Source organism: Pelophylax lessonae, assembly GCF_965119305.1.
Source record: "Pelophylax lessonae genome assembly, chromosome: 8".
NCBI classification, from domain to species: Eukaryota; Metazoa; Chordata; class Amphibia; order Anura; family Ranidae; genus Pelophylax; species Pelophylax lessonae.
The window spans coordinates 241,576,141-241,601,510 of NC_138775.1; the positions used below are offsets into that span (position 1 = coordinate 241,576,141).

The 25,370-nt window shown below is 41.4% G+C and overlaps 1 protein-coding gene across 1 annotated transcript in view; it reads left to right on the top strand.

Annotated features, from left to right (window-relative positions):
• EPS15 (epidermal growth factor receptor pathway substrate 15) overlaps positions 1-25,370 on the top strand; it is a 207,165-nt gene that overhangs the window by 138,428 nt on the left and 43,367 nt on the right. The window contains exons 15-17 of the mRNA XM_082265510.1: positions 17,847-18,008; positions 19,851-20,048; positions 24,810-25,016. Of these exons, the coding sequence (XP_082121636.1) occupies positions 17,847-18,008; positions 19,851-20,048; positions 24,810-25,016 (567 nt within the window). The remainder of the gene's footprint in view (positions 1-17,846; positions 18,009-19,850; positions 20,049-24,809; positions 25,017-25,370) is intronic.

Below are 25,370 nucleotides of genomic sequence, written 5' to 3' on the forward strand. Positions count from 1 at the left end.
TTTGGAGACCACTGATGTAGACCCTGAAAGGCTTAACGTGGTTGTAAAGTCACCAGGTTTTTTATCTTAAAGCATTCTATGTATTAGGATAAAAATCCTTCTGTGTGCAGCAGCGCCCCCAAATACTTACATGAGCCCATCTTTACCCAGCGATGTTGTAGGAGTGTCTCAGCTGCCCGAGAGTCTCCCTCCTGATTGGCTAAGATGGCAGCGCGGTACCATTAGCTCCCGCTGCTGTCAATCAAATTTAGTGAGCCAAGCAGTAGAGAGAGGGGCTGGGCCGCGGCTCTGTGTCTGAATGGACACTGGAAGCTGTGACTCGGCTCTGGTGCCCCTATAGCAAGCTGATGTCTCAGTGCAGACCTCACAATATGTCTGCTCCGACCTTTGTCTGAAAAGCCTCTGCTGTGTGCTCATCTGTAACAAGTTTCAACTTTTTTTTTTTTTTTTTTTCCCTAAGGCTTTGACCTTGAATGTTCCTTGCCTTGGCATTAAGGGCTGGTTCACACTAGATGCAGCCCAGTTTGTTTTTGATCTGCATCAAAAATGCATGCACAGTGTTTTTCTATAGATTTCAGTGGCTCTAGCTCGCACCAGTGCAAGTGTGTTCTAGTGTAGGCAATAAAAGTAGAATATGCTGCATTGTTCCGGTATGGAATGCATTTGGAATGTGGCAAAATGCACCAAAAACATACGGGAACGCACATTTCCTGATTTGAGATGAAGAAAAAGGGGGAAATGCATCAGAAAGCAGGTTTTTTTCTGACAGCTCAGACAAGATTTATAAATTCTGGACTTTGATCAAATGTAGAGGAAAAACTGCAGATAAACAGGTACAACTTATGTAGGACGACTGGTTTCATCTCTGTCTATCACTTGCATGCAGAATATATCACATGTATGCAGAAATGCATCTGGAAAGCAGAAATTGTGGAGTGAATCGCTGAAGTCCCTGCAATGTTAAAGTGATTGTAAACCCTTCCATATACTCAGTGAAGTGACTGGTCTCAGGAGATACACAGGGATGAAACTAGGCCTCCTACATAAGTTGTACCTGATTATCTGCAGTTTCTCTTCTCTACATTTGTTCAAAGTCCAGAATCTATAAATCTTGTCTGAGCTGTCAGAAATAAGGTGGCAGAGAGAAGAAATTACACTCTGTAGAGCTCAGTGAGGACACCTCCCACCTTCACTCGGGAACAGAGTTGAGGCTGCCACAGGCTGTTTAAGATCCCTCCTCGTCACCTTTTTTCTCTTGGTGTCAGGAAAACTTGTCAGAAGTGACTCGCACAGTTAACAGAGGAACTAGACTGCAGGGACACAATGGGATTGTTTTACTAAAACTGCAAAGTGCAAATTCTGGTGCAGCTCTGCACAAAAACCAATCCACTTCCATTTTTTTTTTTTTGTCAAAGGTTAACGACTTCAGCTCCGGAATAATTTTCCCCCTTAATGACCAGGCTATTTTTTGCAATACGGCACTGCGTTGATTTAACTGGCAATTAGGCGGTTGTGCAATGCTTTACCCAAATAAATTTGATGCCCCCCCCCCTCAAACAGAGCTTTCTTTTGGTAGCATTTAATCACCTCTGCAGGGTTTTTTTTTTGTACTATAAACAAAAAAGCCACAATTTTGGGGGGAAAAGAAAAAAACAATATTTTTCTTTTCTGCTTGAAAACATACCCAATAAAAAAAATAAAAAAAATAAATGTTTTCATCAATTAGGCCAATATGTATTCTGCTACATATTTTTGATAAAAAAAAAAAATCCTGATAAGTGTAAATTGATTAGTTTGCACAAAAGTTATAGCATTTAAAAACTATGGGATACGTTTATGGACTTTTTATTTCTTCTATTATATTCACTAGTAATGGCGATCAGCGATTTTTTATTTTTTTTTGTCTGATTTTTTTAATCTGGCACTTAAGTGACACTTTTTGGGGACCAGTGACACCAATTCAATGATTAGTGCTAAAAAAAAAATGCACATTTACTGTATTAAGGATACTGGCAGGAAAGGGGTTAACACCAGGAACAATCAAGGGGTTAAGTGTGCTCCTAGGGAGTGCTTAGCTGAAACACAAGATCTCTCTTTTCCTCCCTGACAGAACAGCAGTCTGCCTTGTTTACATAGTCAGACCACCGTTCGCAGCAGCCACACCCGCTGATTGGCTCCTGCTGTGTCCAGTCACAGCAGGAGCTTCGCTCCGGCGGCGCATGTGCGCACCCAACATCTCCTGCACAAAATCACATACATATACATGATTTTGCGCAGCCAGGCCGCCCTGCCACAGTGTGTATGTATGTATGTGTATATATATATATATATATATATATATACACGCGGCAGGCGGCCCGGAAGTGGTTAATTGAACAAGCTGAAGTTGGAAGCCGATTGGCTACCATGCACAGCTACACCAGAGTTTGCGCACTCCAATTTTAGGAATGAATGCTAAGTGCTTTGGAGAAAGACAAGTAAGCACTATAGAAAGACATTCTATTGTCAAAAGTATTGGGACACTTGCCTTCACACACACATGAACTTTATTGGCGTCTTAGTCCATATGCTTCAGTATTGAGTTGGCCCACCCTTTGCAGCTTTAACAGCTTCAACTCTTCTGGGATGGTTTTCTACAAGGTCTAATTCATCCCAAACATGTTTGTTTGGCTTGAGGTCAGGACTCTGTGCAGGCCAGTCAAGTTCCTCCACCCCAAACTCGCCCATCCATGTCTTTATGGACCTTGCTTTGTGCACTGGTCCAAATATTGGGTGGAAGGGGGGGGGGGGTTATGGTGTGAGTTTGTTCTTCAGAAGTTGGGATTGGCCCCTTAGTTCCAGTGAAGGGAACTCTTAGGGCATCAGCATACCAAGACATTTTGGACAATTTCATGCTCCCAACTTTGTGGGAACAGTTTGGGGATGGCCCCTTCCTGTTCCAACATGACTGTGCACCAGTGCACAAACAAGGTCCATAAAGACATGGATGAGCGATCTTGGGGTCGAGAAACTTGACTGGCCTGCACAGAGTCCTGACCTCAACCCGATAGAACACCTTTGGGATGAATTAGAGTGGAGATTGCGAGCCAGGCCTTCTCTCCAACATCAGTGCCTGATCTCACAAATGTGCTTCTGGAAGAATGGTCAAACATTCCCATAGACACACTCCTAAACCTTGTGGACAGGCTTCCCAAAGGAGTTGAAGCTGTTATAGCTGCAAAGGGTGGGTTAACTCAATATTGAACCCTACAGACTAAGACTGGGAGGCCATTAAAGTTCATACGTGTGTGAAAAGGCAGGTGCCCCAATACTTTTGGTAATACAGTGTATGTGCTTTATTCAGATTTCACGTCTGAGGTTTGCAACCACTTTAATTGACAGGCACTCTTCACCAGCACTGGGATCATGACCCAGAAGAGTGCTCATGGTTTGTTGAAAATCTGCCATCACAATTTCCCTTCTGCAAGAGCATTGTGTGCTAACTTAATGCAATATAGTCCTTTTTATATTTTTAAAAAGGAAAACAATTTCCTTTTTTTATCAGATTATTATATAAAGTATTTTCTGCAAGAATATAATTTCCTTTCATCAGATAATTTATTATATATTCAATTTATAAATGACATAAGACTAATTTGAAAAGGAACTACATTATTAATAAGAATAAAATGCTGAATTGTAGCATTTAGAAACTTCTGGCCAGTTTATTTTTTATTTTATTCATTTATATAAGGTCAGGATGACCTGGAGCAATGAGCACAAGGCTGAATCTCACCTATGTGTTCCCCCAAGGCATTTTTATTAAGCAACCCTGTGATGTCATATGTTTTTGACTGCTCAATTCCCTTTATATTGTACATAGAATGGGTTGTTCATTTTCCAGTGCTTTTCCCTGAATTCCTACATATGACAACAGCTCCAGGCAGACTTAGGTTTGGCTAAAGCAGGCAGGTGTTAGAAATTCGTTTTTTTTTTTTTTTATTGCGGTCTGTGGCGCTGTTGGAACAGATTTTCCTTACTTCCTGTTTCTGTTAGACTGCTACAGGAAATGAGGGGAATGGTTGCCAATGGAGTAGCAATATAGGCTGATGGAGGTTATAACCTTCTGAACTGTACTATAAATCTTGTCTATTGAAGACATTTTACATTATTTTCAGACACTAGGACAAGAAACCAGCTAGGTGTAATCTCACCAAGTGACATCTCTATTAAGTGACATTTCATCAAGTGACATCTCACCAAGTGACATGTTGGGAGAGATCTAAAAACCAGGCAAAAATTTGAAACCACCTCCACTCGATCCAAAGCTAAAAAATGCTTTGGCTGGATCTTGCCTTTAATGAAATAATGGGCTTTCAGTCATTCATTCTAAAGTTTTACTGCCCTATTTTTTGCCTTTTTTTAAATATTTTTTTATTTTTGTTATACAAATCTAGGTCTAATTACATAGGTCCATTCATATCACTGGTAATTGGTTATGGAATACCCGTTCTATAGTTACAATTATAAGCGCTCAGTGATGTGAAATGAAGCTGCTGCTATAGTGAAAGGCACTAAACCTCAAGATGCTAAACCAAAATAAGAAAATCATACAGCGCTGCTTCTAAATTGCAACAATCCCAGTAAAAAAAAAATCATAATATAAAAATCAATAAACACCATAGTGCAATCTGGAATGCATAAATAATTAGAATTCCCCTCCTTCTCCAAACATAAGGTGTTGATTGTGGAGTTCCTGAAGTTGGTACAGATTCTCCAAAATCCCTCCAATCCTGAGGCTCTCATCCAGCAAATGTAAATAAGAAAAAGAAAATATTAAAGGCAGATTGATACACCTACAATTTAGTGCATAAATTCAAGCATTAAGATGTTAGTGAGGTTCGCCTCTCAGCGTGCGTTCCAACCACCAGACGTAATAGCCTGCCGTCCCCGCTTGACGCGTTTCGCCCCTCCTACTGGGCTCTTCAGAAGTACCAACACCTTATGTTGAAAGAGAAACCCCCTTAGGTTTGTGGGACTTTAAGGGTAACAGTAAAGGCTCTCATAAGAGAAGTTTTAACGTGAAGTAATTATAAAATTATTTATTTTGTAAGGTTGTGGTTGTAACAGACAATCATCATAAACTGTACATGTTTAGGTCATAGAATTGAAAAAGCATGAATGATACAATACAGTTGTAGGTACATAGCAGAGTCCAACGCGTTTCAAACTGTTTGTTTTAGTACATAAATCTTCCTCAGGGAGTCTGCATATGTTCCTGAAATACATGGTCAAATGTAAGTTCCAAGAAACAGAATATATATAAACATTTTACAGTGAAAAGTTTTTTACATGTAAAAAGTATTATTAGCATCTGCGACCACATGTTGCCCTTAAAGAGGTCCTGGAAAGCCTCTTGCTAGTCCAGGATACTCCTAGAGAGGAAACCTACTCCCAAAGATTGAAAAGGAAAGAGGAAAAAGGGGGGAAGGGGGAAGAAGAGGAAAGGGGAGGGGACAGAAAGAAAGGGGAGGGAAAGGGGGGGAAAAAGGAAAAGAAAAAGAAAAGAAAAAGGGGAAGGATGAAAGGACCCCTTGTGTTAAAAAGACATACCTGCAAAACAGTAGAGCCCAAAAGAAGGTTCCCCTTCGGGGGGATTGAAACTCCCATGCGTTGAGAGCTAGAGTCAGGTATAAAGATTTATTTTGTATCTGAAACAGTGAGTATATTTACAGCTGTCAGAGATCCAGGGTTAATGTAAGTATGTATATAAACATTATTACAGAAAATATTCATGTAAAATTCACCTGTTATGATGATTTTCATGTAGACATATAAAGAGGGGAAAAAAGAGAAAACGAAACCAGGAAAAATAGGGAAAAAAGGAAAAAAGGCTAATTTTTCCCAGGAAAATATTATCTTCCGATGTATATATCTCTTGGATTTATTGAAGTGGGACCCTATCAGGGGAAAAGGAGATATATCTTTTCAGCTTTGGTAGATCAAGAAAATGTATATATTATATTAAGTAATGTGATTAAAATAGCTCTTACCTCACTAATTTATTGGAGGGTGTGGGGTATCCCATCAGTTTCCAGGGGTTTTGGGGAGACCTATATCTTCCCACTGGGAATATAAGTCCTTGCCTGAAAGGTATAGGACAGGGATAATATGCCTATATAGGTATACATTTTGCATATCTTATTATTGGTTAAAAGTAGGTATTCCACCTGAAACGATCATACCGTTCTGATTGAAGCCAGTCGTCACCGTATCCAATGAGGACAGCAACATATCATCCTATGAGATATAGGATGTGATCTAAAATTACTCGTCCTATGGATCCTGATAGTCACATAGAGAGAAAAATAAGATAAAACCCTCTTGTAATAAGTTGCCATCATAATTAAGAAAAGAGTTTTTAGTTATATAGGTCTCCTCCAGAGTACTCACTGTTATGTATAGATATCGGAGCGATAGGCGTTCGGTGTTGCATCGGAGAGATAGCTCTCCGTTCTGGCTCTCGGCGTCCCCTTAAGTACCCAAGTGTCCAGAGTCTCGTGGTGATTCCCGCGGGAGCTTTGTAAATAGTTACGTCATATCCGTCTTTTACCACCGGAAGTTCCCCGGACTGGCGGTGACATCACATCCGCCCAAATCAAAGGCTCCGACGTGTGTCATTTCCGCCTGAAATGCCCGGAGATTATTCCGCTGGACTGGCGGTGACGTCATATCCGCCCTTTTCTCTAATAGACTCCGCTAATATGTCCGCCTAAGTTGTAGCGGTAAAGTCATGCGGTAGATACATAGAGGGGGGATAATTTTAATTAAATTTAATTTTTAATTGAAAGTGAAATAGACTTATGAATGGGATAAATAATACCTATCTATATTGTATATAGAGACTGCTAGTGGACACTTGTTTTAAAGAAAGGGGAAATCTGTAGAAGATAACGCCCCAGGCACGGGTGATGCGTATATCCCCTGGAAAAGATTGACCAGGGGTTTCAGGATGAAACATATGGAGCATAGCAACCAAATGTTAACATCCCGGAAACGCTCGTTTCTCCAGATGTTTGAGGGGCCTATTGATGGTCCCCATAGGAGATGTCTCACCCGTGCCGGGCTCTCATTTGCAGGGGAGCCCCCCGAGGGGAAAGAAAAAAAGGATGATATAAATGCCATGTTGGTGTCAATTACATGGACAGGGATATACGTTGGCTGGTAGGCCTACACAATGGGAAGAAAAAAAGAGATAACAGAATCTAGGAAAGGGGGGGTTTTTCAAAAAGAGGGAAAGGAAAAACCTCTGGTGCACAGGAGAGGGGGGGCAGGAGGGGCAAAAATTCCCCAATCAGGGGATATTTGCACAGAGAAGACCCAGAACCGGTCTGTAGTTGTAAATCCACCCACCCAGAGTTGACCTATGACCAAAGGAAAAGATGTTAGTCGCAGAATGCATCACATATTTATTTTGGACAGTTTAAATGTATATCCAATTTAGGATATATTAGTATATTATAATGTTGATGATTTTGTGACCCACTTAGAGATCTGATATCTCATAAAGTTTGGTATCTTAGTACTATCACATAATCACGATGGGGGGAGGGGGGGGAAAAAGAGGGGGAGGGTTTTACAATGTAGTAATGGTCCTAGTTTGAATAAGGAAAAGGTATTTGAGATCTAAGTGAGAAATTTATCCACATTTATATGAAGTGTGGAGTATATTTCCCAAGGGAAAAGGGACATAGAGAGTGAAGACCCTCAGTCTGTTTTCCCCGAGGAAAATCCCTCTAGAAAAGGCCTATAACTTTCCGCCTCATTTAGGCCAGGGGGGGTGGTTGCCGCAAGCCTAGCAATCCAGCGCATTTCCCGCTGGAGTAGCTGCTTGTTCCAATCACCCCCCCTGGCCGGTATATGTACCCTTTCAAGGGCATAAAAAGTTACCTTGGGGGTCCTGTATTTGTGCGTAATTGCCATATGCCTACCGAGTGGTAGATAGAGGTCTCCAATATTGAGACTCTGCATATGCTTATTGATGCGTTTTCCTAGTTCTTGCTTGGTCTTCCCGACATAGAAGGCCTTACATTCGCAGCGCATCAAATACACGACCCCCTTAGTTTTACAATTTACAAAATGTCTGGGTTGAAAAATTTCACCATTGGGCAGTGTGGTTGTTTTGCATCTGACTATCACTTTGCATTGATCACATCTACCACAGGGGAATGTGCCTTTTTGTTGACATGGGTCCTCTCTATTGGGGCCTTTGTACTCACTTTGTACTAGAGTATCTTTTATAGAGGTGGCTCTTCTGTATGTGATGGCTGGGGCTGGTGTCACTATATGTTGGAGGATAGGATCCTCCCTGAGTATAGCCCAGTGTTTTTTTATAATTCCATAAATATTCTCATGTTCAGTTGAATAATTTAAAATTATTCTTGGTGGATTCCTGGAGGGTATTTCTTCCTGTTTCTGAGGTTTGAACAGTAAGTCCTGTCTTTTTAGGATTTGTACTTTGTTGTAATTTTTCCTGAGACATGATCTGGAATATCCCCTTTCTAAGAGTCTCTGTGTCAATTTATTTGCCTTTTCTTTGAAGTTTTTCTCAGAGGAACAATTTCTTTTAATTCTTAAATATTGTGAGTATGGAATAGATCTCTTAAGGGGTTGAGGATGAAAACTTTCTGCATGAAGCAGTGTATTGCCAGCTGTGGCTTTTCTGAATAAAGTGGTTGATAGTTGACCATCATCCTCTTTGATGATGGTAATATCAAGGAAGTCCACAGATTTAAAGTCATACTTCATAGTGAAAAATAAGTTCATATTATTCTCATTCAGTTTAGTAAGACACTCTTTAAGTAAATCCACCGGGCCATCCCATACCATGAAGATGTCGTCGATGTATCTCTGCCACAAAAGAAAGTGGCAAGAGTACATCGACAAGTCTTCATTGGTAATGATTTTATGCTCCCACTCCCCCAGGTACAGGTTCGCGTAGGATGGGGCACAGCAAGTCCCCATTGCTACTCCCTGTACCTGGAGGTAGTGGGAGCCTTGAAAAGAGAACACATTGTGTTCTAAGATAAATTTCAACAAATCCACAATAAATTTATTGTAGTTTGGTTCTTGTTGTCCCCTTTGTAGCAGAATATTTTTGATGGCCAAAAGGCCTTTGTCATGTGGTATAGAATTATAGAGGCATTCTGCATCTATGGTTACTAGAATAGCGTTCAACGGAATGGTAACATTTTCTATAATTTGAAGCATATGAATAGTGTCTTTAGTGTAGGATGTTAAGCCAATTACATGGGGTTTGAGGTGGGCGTCCACAACACGGCTGGCAGTTTCTGTTATACTACCGTTACCCGATATTATGGGGCGGCCGGGTGGATCTCTCAGGTTTTTATGGACTTTAGGTAAACAGTAGAATGTGGGAGTACGTGGATGTGATATCCTCATGTACTCCCACATCTCTGTAGTAATGGTGCCAGTAGTTCTGGCTTCATCAATGATAGCATAGTATTCTTTATTGAATTGTTGGACTATAGAGGCAGAAATTTTTTGATAACACGTTGTGTTGTTTAGAAGTTTATAACACATCTTCTCATAATCCACATTGTTCATTAGAACAATGTTCCCCCCCTTATCACTTGGTTTTAAGGTGATGTTATTATCTTTTTGGAGGGTTTTAAGGGCTTTACGTTGGTTTGGGAGGAGGTTATCTATAGTAGGGTTGACGTTTAGTTTGTTGATATCTTTTGAGACTTGTCTCACAAACAAAGCTATTGTGGGATTTTGATTTAATTGAGGAAATTTTGGAGATTTTTTCTTGAATTTTTTAGTTGGAGCTGGATCCTTTTTTTGTGTTTGTATGGATTCCTCATCAGAAGAACACACCACGAGGACAAGCATCACAATCTAGAAATAACGACGCTACAACTAGTGAAAATATGAGTGGCCCTAACGAGAATCAAGATCCTAGCGGATCACAACTTGAAGGGACGACAGGCAATAAAACTCAAGGCACGGTAAATAAGGGGATTTTTTTAGGGAAGCCTCACACGCGACTGGCAGTCAAAACACAAGCCAGCATGGACTCCTTTGCAGTAAAGATAACCGACAAAATCGATTAACCATTATAAACCTCTCTTCTCATATTTTAACCCAGGAGGAGGAGGATTTACTTAATTTAGGATTATCTTTCTGCCCAAGTCAGAAAACAGATAAATTTAGTGTCATTAAAGACATTAATCTTTTTGCAAGGGATATTTTTTTCAAAAGCAAATTTTTCAAACAAGCGGATAAAATGCAGAGACCTGACTCCAAATTAAAAGCGGCAGAATATCGAGCCCTCAGGGACTTAAATATATTGTTACAGGAGAGTGGTTACGATGACCAAGAAATTTGGGAAAACCTCAGCAGTTCTTCTGATGAGGAATCCATACAAACACAAAAAAAGGATCCAGCTCCAACTAAAAAATTCAAGAAAAAATCTCCAAAATTTCCTCAATTAAATCAAAATCCCACAATAGCTTTGTTTGTGAGACAAGTCTCAAAAGATATCAACAAACTAAACGTCAACCCTACTATAGATAACCTCCTCCCAAACCAACGTAAAGCCCTTAAAACCCTCCAAAAAGATAATAACATCACCTTAAAACCAAGTGATAAGGGGGGGAACATTGTTCTAATGAACAATGTGGATTATGAGAAGATGTGTTATAAACTTCTAAACAACACAACGTGTTATCAAAAAATTTCTGCCTCTATAGTCCAACAATTCAATAAAGAATACTATGCTATCATTGATGAAGCCAGAACTACTGGCACCATTACTACAGAGATGTGGGAGTACATGAGGATATCACATCCACGTACTCCCACATTCTACTGTTTACCTAAAGTCCATAAAAACCTGAGAGATCCACCCGGCCGCCCCATAATATCGGGTAACGGTAGTATAACAGAAACTGCCAGCCGTGTTGTGGACGCCCACCTCAAACCCCATGTAATTGGCTTAACATCCTACACTAAAGACACTATTCATATGCTTCAAATTATAGAAAATGTTACCATTCCGTTGAACGCTATTCTAGTAACCATAGATGCAGAATGCCTCTATAATTCTATACCACATGACAAAGGCCTTTTGGCCATCAAAAATATTCTGCTACAAAGGGGACAACAAGAACCAAACTACAATAAATTTATTGTGGATTTGTTGAAATTTATCTTAGAACACAATGTGTTCTCTTTTCAAGGCTCCCACTACCTCCAGGTACAGGGAGTAGCAATGGGGACTTGCTGTGCCCCATCCTACGCGAACCTGTACCTGGGGGAGTGGGAGCATAAAATCATTACCAATGAAGACTTGTCGATGTACTCTTGCCACTTTCTTTTGTGGCAGAGATACATCGACGACATCTTCATGGTATGGGATGGCCCGGTGGATTTACTTAAAGAGTGTCTTACTAAACTGAATGAGAATAATATGAACTTATTTTTCACTATGAAGTATGACTTTAAATCTGTGGACTTCCTTGATATTACCATCATCAAAGAGGATGATGGTCAACTATCAACCACTTTATTCAGAAAAGCCACAGCTGGCAATACACTGCTTCATGCAGAAAGTTTTCATCCTCAACCCCTTAAGAGATCTATTCCATACTCACAATATTTAAGAATTAAAAGAAATTGTTCCTCTGAGAAAAACTTCAAAGAAAAGGCAAATAAATTGACACAGAGACTCTTAGAAAGGGGATATTCCAGATCATGTCTCAGGAAAAATTACAACAAAGTACAAATCCTAAAAAGACAGGACTTACTGTTCAAACCTCAGAAACAGGAAGAAATACCCTCCAGGAATCCACCAAGAATAATTTTAAATTATTCAACTGAACATGAGAATATTTATGGAATTATAAAAAAACACTGGGCTATACTCAGGGAGGATCCTATCCTCCAACATATAGTGACACCAGCCCCAGCCATCACATACAGAAGAGCCACCTCTATAAAAGATACTCTAGTACAAAGTGAGTACAAAGGCCCCAATAGAGAGGACCCATGTCAACAAAAAGGCACATTCCCCTGTGGTAGATGTGATCAATGCAAAGTGATAGTCAGATGCAAAACAACCACACTGCCCAATGGTGAAATTTTTCAACCCAGACATTTTGTAAATTGTAAAACTAAGGGGGTCGTGTATTTGATGCGCTGCGAATGTAAGGCCTTCTATGTCGGGAAGACCAAGCAAGAACTAGGAAAACGCATCAATAAGCATATGCAGAGTCTCAATATTGGAGACCTCTATCTACCACTCGGTAGGCATATGGCAATTACGCACAAATACAGGACCCCCAAGGTAACTTTTTATGCCCTTGAAAGGGTACATATACCGGCCAGGGGGGGTGATTGGAACAAGCAGCTACTCCAGCGGGAAATGCGCTGGATTGCTAGGCTTGCGGCAACCACCCCCCCTGGCCTAAATGAGGCGGAAAGTTATAGGCCTTTTCTAGAGGGATTTTCCTCGGGGAAAACAGACTGAGGGTCTTCACTCTCTATGTCCCTTTTCCCTTGGGAAATATACTCCACACTTCATATAAATGTGGATAAATTTCTCACTTAGATCTCAAATACCTTTTCCTTATTCAAACTAGGACCATTACTACATTGTAAAACCCTCCCCCTCTTTTTCCCCCCCCTCCCCCCATCGTGATTATGTGATAGTACTAAGATACCAAACTTTATGAGATATCAGATCTCTAAGTGGGTCACAAAATCATCAACATTATAATATACTAATATATCCTAAATTGGATATACATTTAAACTGTCCAAAATAAATATGTGATGCATTCTGCGACTAACATCTTTTCCTTTGGTCATAGGTCAACTCTGGGTGGGTGGATTTACAACTACAGACCGGTTCTGGGTCTTCTCTGTGCAAATATCCCCTGATTGGGGAATTTTTGCCCCTCCTGCCCCCCCTCTCCTGTGCACCAGAGGTTTTTCCTTTCCCTCTTTTTGAAAAACCCCCCCTTTCCTAGATTCTGTTATCTCTTTTTTTCTTCCCATTGTGTAGGCCTACCAGCCAACGTATATCCCTGTCCATGTAATTGACACCAACATGGCATTTATATCATCCTTTTTTTCTTTCCCCTCGGGGGGCTCCCCTGCAAATGAGAGCCCGGCACGGGTGAGACATCTCCTATGGGGACCATCAATAGGCCCCTCAAACATCTGGAGAAACGAGCGTTTCCGGGATGTTAACATTTGGTTGCTATGCTCCATATGTTTCATCCTGAAACCCCTGGTCAATCTTTTCCAGGGGATATACGCATCACCCGTGCCTGGGGCGTTATCTTCTACAGATTTCCCCTTTCTTTAAAACAAGTGTCCACTAGCAGTCTCTATATACAATATAGATAGGTATTATTTATCCCATTCATAAGTCTATTTCACTTTCAATTAAAAATTAAATTTAATTAAAATTATCCCCCCTCTATGTATCTACCGCATGACTTTACCGCTACAACTTAGGCGGACATATTAGCGGAGTCTATTAGAGAAAAGGGCGGATATGACGTCACCGCCAGTCCAGCGGAATAATCTCCGGGCATTTCAGGCGGAAATGACACACGTCGGAGCCTTTGATTTGGGCGGATGTGATGTCACCGCCAGTCCGGGGAACTTCCGGTGGTAAAAGACGGATATGACGTAACTATTTACAAAGCTCCCGCGGGAATCACCACGAGACTCTGGACACTTGGGTACTTAAGGGGACGCCGAGAGCCAGAACGGAGAGCTATCTCTCCGATGCAACACCGAACGCCTATCGCTCCGATATCTATACATAACAGTGAGTACTCTGGAGGAGACCTATATAACTAAAAACTCTTTTCTTAATTATGATGGCAACTTATTACAAGAGGGTTTTATCTTATTTTTCTCTCTATGTGACTATCAGGATCCATAGGACGAGTAATTTTAGATCACATCCTATATCTCATAGGATGATATGTTGCTGTCCTCATTGGATACGGTGACGACTGGCTTCAATCAGAACGGTATGATCGTTTCAGGTGGAATACCTACTTTTAACCAATAATAAGATATGCAAAATGTATACCTATATAGGCATATTATCCCTGTCCTATACCTTTCAGGCAAGGACTTATATTCCCAGTGGGAAGATATAGGTCTCCCCAAAACCCCTGGAAACTGATGGGATACCCCACACCCTCCAATAAATTAGTGAGGTAAGAGCTATTTTAATCACATTACTTAATATAATATATACATTTTCTTGATCTACCAAAGCTGAAAAGATATATCTCCTTTTCCCCTGATAGGGTCCCACTTCAATAAATCCAAGAGATATATACATCGGAAGATAATATTTTCCTGGGAAAAATTAGCCTTTTTTCCTTTTTTCCCTATTTTTCCTGGTTTCGTTTTCTCTTTTTTCCCCTCTTTATATGTCTACATGAAAATCATCATAACAGGTGAATTTTACATGAATATTTTCTGTAATAATGTTTATATACATACTTACATTAACCCTGGATCTCTGACAGCTGTAAATATACTCACTGTTTCAGATACAAAATAAATCTTTATACCTGACTCTAGCTCTCAACGCATGGGAGTTTCAATCCCCCCGAAGGGGAACCTTCTTTTGGGCTCTACTGTTTTGCAGGTATGTCTTTTTAACACAAGGGGTCCTTTCATCCTTCCCCTTTTTCTTTTCTTTTTCTTTTCCTTTTTCCCCCCCTTTCCCTCCCCTTTCTTTCTGTCCCCTCCCCTTTCCTCTTCTTCCCCCTTCCCCCCTTTTTCCTCTTTCCTTTTCAATCTTTGGGAGTAGGTTTCCTCTCTAGGAGTATCCTGGACTAGCAAGAGGCTTTCCAGGACCTCTTTAAGGGCAACATGTGGTCGCAGATGCTAATAATACTTTTTACATGTAAAAAACTTTTCACTGTAAAATGTTTATATATATTCTGTTTCTTGGAACTTACATTTGACCATGTATTTCAGGAACATATGCAGACTCCCTGAGGAAGATTTATGTACTAAAACAAACAGTTTGAAACGCGTTGGACTCTGCTATGTACCTACAACTGTATTGTATCATTCATGCTTTTTCAATTCTATGACCTAAACATGTACAGTTTATGATGATTGTCTGTTACAACCACAACCTTACAAAATAAATAATTTTATAATTACTTCACGTTAAAACTTCTCTTATGAGAGCCTTTACTGTTACCCTTAAAGTCCCACAAACCTAAGGGGGTTTCTCTTTCAATTTATGACGGGATTATGGTAACCAATTACCTGGTAGCTATCTATACTATTTTACCCAACACCTTATGTTTGGAGAAGGAGGGGAATTCCCATTATTTGTGTGTTGTGCCTGAGAGCACTATATGCCTACTTGATGCATATCTCTGGTGAGTGGGGATTACAGGAGGGGAGCACGGAGTGGCACCTTGTAAAACACCAGAAGAATAAACCAGCACAGACACAAATGGACTTTAAATATTATGCATTTGCAATTTTATTTATTGTGATTTTGCATTCCAAATTGCACTTCATCTAATGGTGTTCATTGATTTTATATTGTGAATTTCTTTACTGGGATTGTTGCAATTTAGAAGCAGCACTGTATGGTTTTCTTATTTTGGTTTAGCAGTCCCTTCACTGCCTGCTCTAAAGTGATATTAAACCGAAAGGCAACCATCTAATATATCGCAGTTTACCAATTTTTCATAGATGTGATGGCTACCTGGTGATCTGGCTAGTAAATATGTTGTTTTTCAACAGAACAAGCTCTCCTTTACATGTACCAGTTAAGAGTTTGGCTTCAATTTGTTAAATCTAATAGTACATCCAACACTCCCCTCCCCCAGACTGAAAAGGCTGCTCTCCAATGGTGCCTCCTGTTCTCCTTTATTCAGAGTATAGGGGCACTCTAATACAGGAGGTGTGTTACTGGCTAGATCACAGGTGAAAAAAGAGGGAAAAACGCCAGAAAAAAGAAAACTAATGCAGCCACCACAGTTAATGATTGGTAAACTGCCAAATATTACAGTTTGGGTTTTGCATTTAATACCACTTCAGCTTATTTTATGTGTTTAGCTTAATAGTTTAATCAGCGGAACACACAAACACACACCTACTTAGAGGGTTAGTTGAGCTTACTTTGTGTTTTTTTGGTTGGAAACCACAGCACTTATAAAAAGACCATGCCTCAACTGACTACTTTATGTAGACAATAGCTCTAGAAAAATTAGTTCCAGTGAAGGGAACTCTGAAGGCATCAGCATACAAAGACATTTTGGACATTATCATGCTCCAAACTTAGTAGGAACAGTTTGGGGATGGCCCATTCTTGTTCCAACATGACTGCGCACCATTGCACAAAGCAAGATCCATAAAGACATGGATGACTGAGTTTGGGGTGGAGGAATCTGACTGGCCTGCACAGAGTCCTGACCCCCGATAGAACATCTTTGGGATGAATTAGAGCAGAGACTGCGAGCCAGACCCTCTCCCGAACATCAGTGCCTGACCTCACATATGCGATTTGGAAGAAAGGTCAAACACTCCCATAGACACACTACTGTGTATGTGTATGTATATGTGTGTGTATATATATGTATATATATATATATATATATATATATATATATATATATAATACAGCATAATTGGGTGATGTTTTTTCAGGGTGTGTTTTTTTTTTTTTTAACAAAGGTAATGACCTTTTCAGTTTTTTGCTTCCAGGAATGTCTAACCCTTCAATACAATATCAGAACAGTTTTATTTCTTTGTGGCACTTTACAACAATAGCAAGCTTTACAGATTTTGTCAAATGAGCCTGCTTTTCTTGGTTGAGAAGTATTATTAGTGGTAAAAGGTCTAGCATTCCTTTTCAACAAGTAAAATGAAAAAATTAATATAGCGCAAGTGTAGTGAATCCCCAGAAGCAGATTAGACAGGAATATATGTACATTACAGCACATATCCATTTATATCGGTCAAAAAAGAACTGTGTGTACTCCTTTCTGCTTAACAGAAGGTGTTCTAGCAACCGGCTTCTTTTGAATGGTTATGCTGGAAAATCAGTATTTGATCAATGTATGCCGCCTGGTTGGGAGGAGGGGAGTCAGAATACAATAGCGCAGCAGATGACATCCCTGCACCTACATGAATGAAAAAACTACATGTATACCCAGCTTTAATATAAGACTTGGGCAGTTGCTGGGGGAGAGGGGCAAATAAAAGTTAAAGATAATAAAAGTGCATTTATCCTTCAATTTAACTTTAGGATAACATTTTAGAGTAGGTATGCTTTAAATATTTTCAACTGTGATAACCCTGGTGGATATGTTAAAGAAGAACAACAAGAGAACACCTAAGCAACAGAGGCAAATAGAAAACATTTTTTTTTTTTTTTCATTTTGGATGAAGTAAGGTTATAATTTTTTTGCCATATGTGTCCCATTGTGGAGATTTCCCTTCACTTCCTGTCCAATAACCAAAACAGGAAGTGAGAGGAAATCCCTCCAAAGTTAGGGAATCCTGGGGTGTCACCAGTGTCCCCATTGGAATATTTCCTCTTTATTCCTGTTCCATGTCAACCCAAAATGTGGGATTTTCTTTTACCTTCAAAGATAATGGTGAACAAGACAAATAGAGAGGGTGCATCTCCCTAATAGGGACACAGGCAGCAATTAAACCTGACCAGAGGTCTAACCCCTCCAACACAAAACAAAAAATGCCTTTAGTGAAACACTATAATAAACTTCTTTATTACCCGCTTAGTCTCTTATGAACTGGTTTGTTGTGTTCTTTAGGATCTTCAAGATGAGGTGGAGAAAGAGAGTGCTAATTTGAAGAAGCTCCAAGCCCAGAGGCTGGAGGTAGAGGAGGTGCTGGCAGGTCTGGATGAGCAGAAAGCTAAACTGGAGAAAGAGTTACAGGAGCTGAGACTGCAATGTGAGGAGGAGGCACGACAGGTAAAGTTATTTTGGATACAATCTACAGTTACATTTTCATTGTGGGTTATTTCTGCCATTTGTTGATTCACTTATGGCACTTTTCCACTGCAAGTACCGGCTCGGCACTACTCGGCCCTGCTTGGCCCTGCCTAGCCCGGTTTACTTTTCCACTGCTGGTACCGCATGGTCCGGTGTTGGAACGATTCGGTACGGTTTGGTATGGTTTGCTTTTCCACTAAAGTAGTACTAAAGTTAAGTGGGTGGGATAACAACTATTCTCTGACCAATCAGTGGCTAGTAGAGACTGCATGCAAAGGATTGTGGGATATGGTACCGGGTATGGTACCTCTTGGAACCACAATCGAGGTGGTACTGTTTTAGAGAGCCGTACCGTTCGGTTCCATGCAGTGGAAAAGCGCTGCCGTACCGAACCGTTCATACACCGTACCATGCGGTACCAGCAGTGGAAAAGCACAAAAGCGAGCCGAACAGTTCGCTTCCATGCAGTGGAAAAGCGCGATTAGAGACTTGATAAACAAATCTCACTTTCATTTTTCATTATTGTGTTCTGTTCCCCAGTGGACAAATTACGCAGAGTACTTTGTCCTATTTTCCTAAGTGCTGTCTAAAGTTAGCGGTAAGGTTAGACAGGGCACACCCTCCATGGCCGTCCAACAATTCAGCTAGCAAGGAGATGGCTGCTTTGACAGATGGCACTTTTCTTTGTCTTCAAGCATTTGCCCAAGATAAGCATCTCAGAAACGCAGGGGAGGGAGTCCTGTCAGCTAACATATTCCAGGCAAGTGCTTGAAGACAGAGAAAAGTGAAATCTGTCAGAGCGGTCCTCTCCTTGCTAGCTGTGTTGTAGTTGACCCGTGAAGAGGGGGGGGGGGGGTACCCTGTCCGACTTCACAGCTAACTTTAGTCAGCACATAGGAAGATTGGATAAAGTACTATATGTACTTTGTGCGCTATGCACTTTGTCAACTTGTGAACAGAACACATTATTAGAAATTGAAGTGATACTCCTTTAGGCCAGGTTCACACATATGCTGCCACAGGTTCGTGCTTGGGGGCCAGTGCGTCACTGTTCATTTGTTCAGGTGCCAATAAGGTCCGAATTTTTGGCTGAATTTGCACCTGAATCAGAGCCAAAAACGCACAGGACCCTTTTTTATTACGACCAGTGGCCACCCCGGACCTGTGTGAACCAACTCCATTGAGAGCCGGTCACACTCGCTTGTCAAGCGAATTGAATGCATGGAAACCTGAATCCAATTCGGATATGTGTGAACCCAGCCTTAAAGTGAACCTGGCCCAACCAGAAAAGTTCCTAACATAAGATTGCTAGAAGGAGCCAAGAAGAGAAACCTTGCGATGTCTACAAACACTTGCTAATAATTTTTAATCCAGTCTCTGTACCCCTTTACTGCTTTTTGGATTTTTGTCCTGTTATCTTTGTACCCCTTGGATCCCTGTCACAGACTGTATGCATGTTTTAGGCCTGTTCATACTATTGTGGGTGGGGCATGGCAGCCCATTCATTTCAGTTTCATTTTTATCTCCACAGAAAAAAGGTACATGCACCGTTTTGGAAACGCAGCAGCCAGGAAATTGCAGGGTGCTTTTACACCATGCAATTTCCCTGCATTTCCCACACCTGCAAACACACTGCGTTTAGGATGCGTAGGGGTGCCATTAAGAATGAATGGCAGCCACGTGTTTTTTTTAAACAGCAGCACGTTTTCACTGCAGGTGTTTGCAGATGTGAGTATTGCTGCGATACCCGCAATAGTGTGAACCAGGCCTCAAAGTTTAGTCAGCATCTCCTTATTCTTGGACCCCCTTCTGTTTGCCAAGGTCTCGGCTTTACAAAACGAGGTATCAGGTCAAGAGAGGCAGATCTCTAACTATGAGGAGGAAGTCATCAAAGCTAAGGAGGAGCTGATCCGACTGCAGGAGGAGACTGTGCAGCTGGAGGAGAACCTGGCACAGGGAAAGGAACAACTTCTGCCATTGGAGAAACAACTGCTGGAATGTCAGGAAGAGCTGCAATTAGTAAGTTTTACTTTCCCTATTTACTGGAAGAAAAAAAAAAACAGCAACATATCATACTTTATTTTCTGAGCTACAAATTATTACAGTCAGGCCAAGGATATATGTGTGGAAGCAGGCAGATGAAAAGCGGATCATTAATCTGGTTGCAGGATAAGAGCACCTTAACTGATATTGTAGGCTTAAAGTAGAGCTCGACCCAAAAGAAAGTTCGACTTTAAGCCCCGGTTCACTTTAGTGCTATCACAGAGATTGCATGTAATTCGGAGCGCACTGCTCCTAAATTACATGCGATCTCATGTGCGGTGCAAATTTCAGCCATACAGTTTGTATGGTTGAATTCGCACCGCATCCGCACTAAACACGCACATGACCTTTTTTTTTTATCCGCAGCAGAATCGGATCGCATAGTGGTTCACACTAGTGCGATCCGATTCTGTGCGAACTTGCAGATCGCACTGCGATATGCGGTCGCAACTGGGGGTGTCGTTAACTTTTAATTGACACCCCCTGCGTAATCGCATATGGCAGTGTGAACTGCCAGGGGTGCTGATGTGATGCGGGATCACGCTGCATATTCGCAGCGTTCCCGCATCGCACAAATGTGAACCGGGACTAAGGCCTCCTCTCCTGCTCCTGTTTGTGAATTAAAGCTTTTGGCGAGGGGGGGGTACCTGATTTTGACAGGTACTCGCTCCTACTTCCGCTCTGATCTCCTAGGCGATCGAAAGTGGAAGTCGTCCCCCCCCCCCCCCCCCAAAGTTTTCTGGGACACATGACCAGTCCCAAAAGACAGCGGGTCCAGTCAGGTGTTCAGCGCCATTAGCGCATGCGCAGTGGGCACCTGGCTGTGAAGGCCGCAAGCTGTCACTGCAAGGTTCCCATAGTAAAGATGCTGGCAAGTGATCACACAGGGAGAAAAACGCTGGGGTGAGCACACTGCTAGGATCTTGGGTCAGGTGAGTGGCTGTTTATTTGTAGTCAGCAGCTACAGTTTTTGTAGTTTCTGACTTTTAATTTTCACTTAATAGACTGAAGCTCTGCTTTAAATCACAAAGCTTTAACACCAGAAAAATAATCTTTATTTACCCATGTATCTGTAACTTTTGAAAATAAATATCCCTATCCTGGTGTGTTAGCTCAGTGAATTGTCTGAAAAATTCCAGTTTGATGTGTGCAGTATGGAGTATCTGCTAATATTTACCCTTAAAGAACACGTTTAGTGTGAAAGTTCCATAGTAAACTCCTCAGCACCACCCTTGGCTCCTTAAACTCCCTAGCGGTCTGATTATGTCAGGATTTCTGTGCTAAAAGTGGTACATTGTTTATGCATGGAAATCTGTTGTTTTATATTTTAAAACTCCCCTTCCAGTGCGATACCCCGCCATCCTCCAGTCATCCTCCCGCTGTCCTCTCGCTCTGTGCTCAGCCGATGCCGGCACCTGTCTTCCGGTTCTCTTCCCTGAGAGCGTTGCGACACAGGGGGGTGGAACCGGCGGCAATTTCAAAAATGGAAATCAAATGACATGATACAAAGTTGTGATCCTAATGGATTACACTGTGTCATGCCATTTCACCACAGGATTTCACCTGGTAGCTTTTCTAGTTCCCTGCCTGTGCTTTTCCAGTTCTTTCTGCCTGGATAATTGAGAACGCCCATGGCGTCCAAAAAGCGTTCTTTTTGCGCAAAAGCACGTTTAGATGAACTGGAAAACTGCGACAGCAAAACTGAGTTACTTGAAGAACTGAGTGATAGCGATTCCTGGGAAAATTCGTCATCAGGTACGGAAAGTGACGACAGCGACGATTCTGATGTCTCTTTCTGGCACATAGCTCCATTGGAAATTCTGAAGAATCATTTTATATAGTTCCCAAATTCCGCAAGCTATGTGTATTGTAACAATGAGTACCCCCAACCCCCCAGCCAAAAAAAAACAGATCAGCACTGCAGCCTTGAGCAGCAAACTGATCAAATGCTTTTTTTTTTTTTTCCAGCAGGACTGCTTATCAGAAGGCTTCTGTCGAACAGACAGACAGCAGTACACATAGACTAAAAGTTGGCTGGTTCTGTCTGAACCAGACGATTTTTGGTCTGTGTATACCCTTCTTTAAAGGCTGCAAACACGGGCCGAATATCGGGTGGCATCAGCCGGTTTAGTAGAAACTGGCCAACATTCGGGGGGGGGGGGGTGTGTACGGCAGTCGGTCTGACAGAAGCCAGCCATTCAGCTGGCTTCTGTTGAAGGGGCATGATGAAAAAAGACTGCCGACCGGCTTCTGATCAGCGCTCTCAGCCATTGGCTTCTGTTGAACAGACAGCAGTACACATAGACTGAAAGTCTGCTGGATTCGGCTGAACCAGGCGACTTTTGATCTGTGTATACCTTGCTTTAAGGGATGTATACACGGGCCGAATATTGGGGTGGCATTGGGGGGAGGGGGGGGGGGTTTGATTGGGTTGTACAGCAGCCGATCCAGCCGAATGGGCATGACCGAAAAAAACCAGATCAACGCTCTGTGAGTTCTGGCAGGGGGACATCATATAGCTCAGTGGGGGAGACCGTAGAATAACCACTACTAACTATACAGTGGTTCCCCCTGATCTCTTCAGTTTATTTTCGTTTGGCCCGCTGGGTTGAACGAAAAAGAAAAGAATAGTGTGTTCCAGGCTTTAGGCGGTTCTTGGACCTCTGCAGACAGTAATGATGTCAAATAATACAGTCTAGGCAAAGACCTGCCTAAGTTTGTGATTTGAAGATGAGGGAGCAGCACACTGCTGAGGTTGTCTCTGTCCGCTCCTCTTACTGTAAACCTGTTCACTTTCTGACTGACATCATTCTACAAAGAAATGATTATAACCCTTTCAGGTCTGAGTGTTACCGTACAGAGGATTAGTAGAGGTTGATAACAATACAGATTCAGGAACTGTTTTTATGAAAAAATATATTTAACACTGGATTTCAGACCGATTTTTTAATTTTTTTATAAAATTGAATGTTCAGAAAAAAAAGTTACTTTTAAATGCAACCAGTATATTTGCATAATTCTGTTCTATGAACCCGTGTGCAGTGCACTCAGACTGGGAGAGGAATCAGACTTTGCTAAATGCACATGTACTGAAAGAAGAATAAAGACAGTAGGGGAGAGGGTGACCTCATCATTCTGCTGCTGCTTAATCATCATCCAGTTACAACTTGGGGGCAGGGAGGTGATGATCAGCCTGTATTTCTTAACTCCAGTAAAGAAAGGTGAGTTCACCAGCTGTGTAAATCTCGGGACTGGTTTTATAAAGTTTAAACCCCTTAGGAATCACAGCTCCTGTGTAATTTAAAGTGGGACTTTACCCATAACGATTTGATAACACATAATGTCCTTTTAACATAAGAACATACATTCCACATAAAAAATAATGCTACTAAAATATGTGTGGGCTGTAACTCGCTTCCAGCATTGTTTCTGTTTCTTCTTGCTGGGAGCTGCCATTTTGTTGAAGCCCAGAGCAGTCACCGCCTTATTGAAAACTCTCTCCCTCCCCTTCACTTTCTGTAATTAAACAAATGTACATTCCAGTCTTGATTGTATGTCTTGGCTCAGCTAGATGGAAAGGTTGCAGAAGATTTAAGCCAGTCATAGATGGATTGAAATTTAGCCAGTTCAACCGGGACCAGCTGAATTTCCATCCATGTATGGGCAGGCTGGTTGTACAGAAGTCAATCTACTGATTGTAAAACCAGCCTGTCGGGTTTTCCCCACTCGATTAGCGCCGCTGGCTATAGCCGGCAGCACTTATCAGTGTATTTTGACAGCGAAAAAGTCTCCCTGCTGTCGAAATACAATAGCTCAGCGGGCGGGATTCCCCCATCCGCTGGTTGAATGAAAAAAATTACTCCTCTATGAACTGCTTAAAGCTGGCCAGTCATTTTTCTGTATGACCATTGGTTGAAAGAAAGAAAAGGACTTGAATCTCCCATCCACACATTTGATGTGGATGGGGGAATCTTTCCTATTGATCTATTGTGTTCTGCCATCGAGGATACTTATACCCCCCATCAGAATATACTGATCAGCTACAGCCAGCTGTACTGATAGATACTGATGGATAGGAAATATTCCAACAAGCTGGTTGTACCCAAGTGGATTTATAGATTTTTCTTGTGTACAATCAGCGTACCACATACATGGACCGAAAATTCAGCTGATTCTTTCTCAATCTGTTTGGCCAGCTTTACATTGCTATGGCTCAGAAGGCTGCTGCTACCCAGGGAGAAAGGAGGAAAGTTTACCTCTTTTGTATCTCCCTGGAAGCAGAGTTTGTCACCTCTCCTGCTTTTTTCTTTTCCTAATCTGTCTTTCCTTGGCTTAGTCTGTGACCGCCCCCCATCGCAGTAAATTTTGAGATTGGCCTCTAGTGACTCATTGATTTTAGGCACAGTTCCGAGAACACAGGACAACTGAGCATGGGACCTTGCTGGATTTTAAACAGCATAGGCATTTATTTTTAATGTTTTACATAGCAATACGTGCAAAAGCAGCCAACATGAAGTCATCTATTCCGGACTTCATTTTCTGACTAAAGTTCCACTTTAACTTAGTCTTTAGCCCTCAGTCTAAAGTTCTGTTTTTATGTTTAACCAGTGTTGTGTGGGTTTTTTTTTTTTTTTTATTAAATATCTCCCTTAAGTTCATCTTTAATCCTTTTAACTTGATTATATTGTCATTTTTGTATCCAAACGGTCTCATTTAACTTTTATTTTATTTTAATAGGTGAAGCTACAAAATTTAAAGACTGCAGAGAATCACATAAATGATCCAATTCAGCTCAGCTGGCGCCCTCATTTAGATCTGGTCATGGTCAATGGTACTGGAGAGCACTCAAGCCTAAGTAATAGTAGCAGTGAGCCTGCCAATCTTCATGAAAACCCAGAGTATGAGACCCTGGCTCAAGCAGAAGATCAGAACCAAAGCTCCTCAGTAAGTATATCCATTTAGTACATCAATGGCCCGTTTCTTTAAAGCATGATCATTAGCATAGTGTTGTTGCATTGTCATTTGTCCTTTTTTTAAATCTAAAATACCTAGTTGATCATGCCAGTTCCTGTGTCCTCCTCTGTGTGCTGACCAAGGTAATCGTGGCTGCTGAGCCCTCACCACTGTAGTCAGTTTACATGCCTCTGTCATGCTGCAGTATTTTCAGTGTCTCTTCCTCTCCCCTCTCGCCCTCCCTCCTTGCCTGTCAGCTCCAGTCTGTCTGCAGAGCCCATCTCCACCGAGCCCCTCCACTCTCCTCCTGCATCAATTTCAATGCATTACATAACACAGTGACTT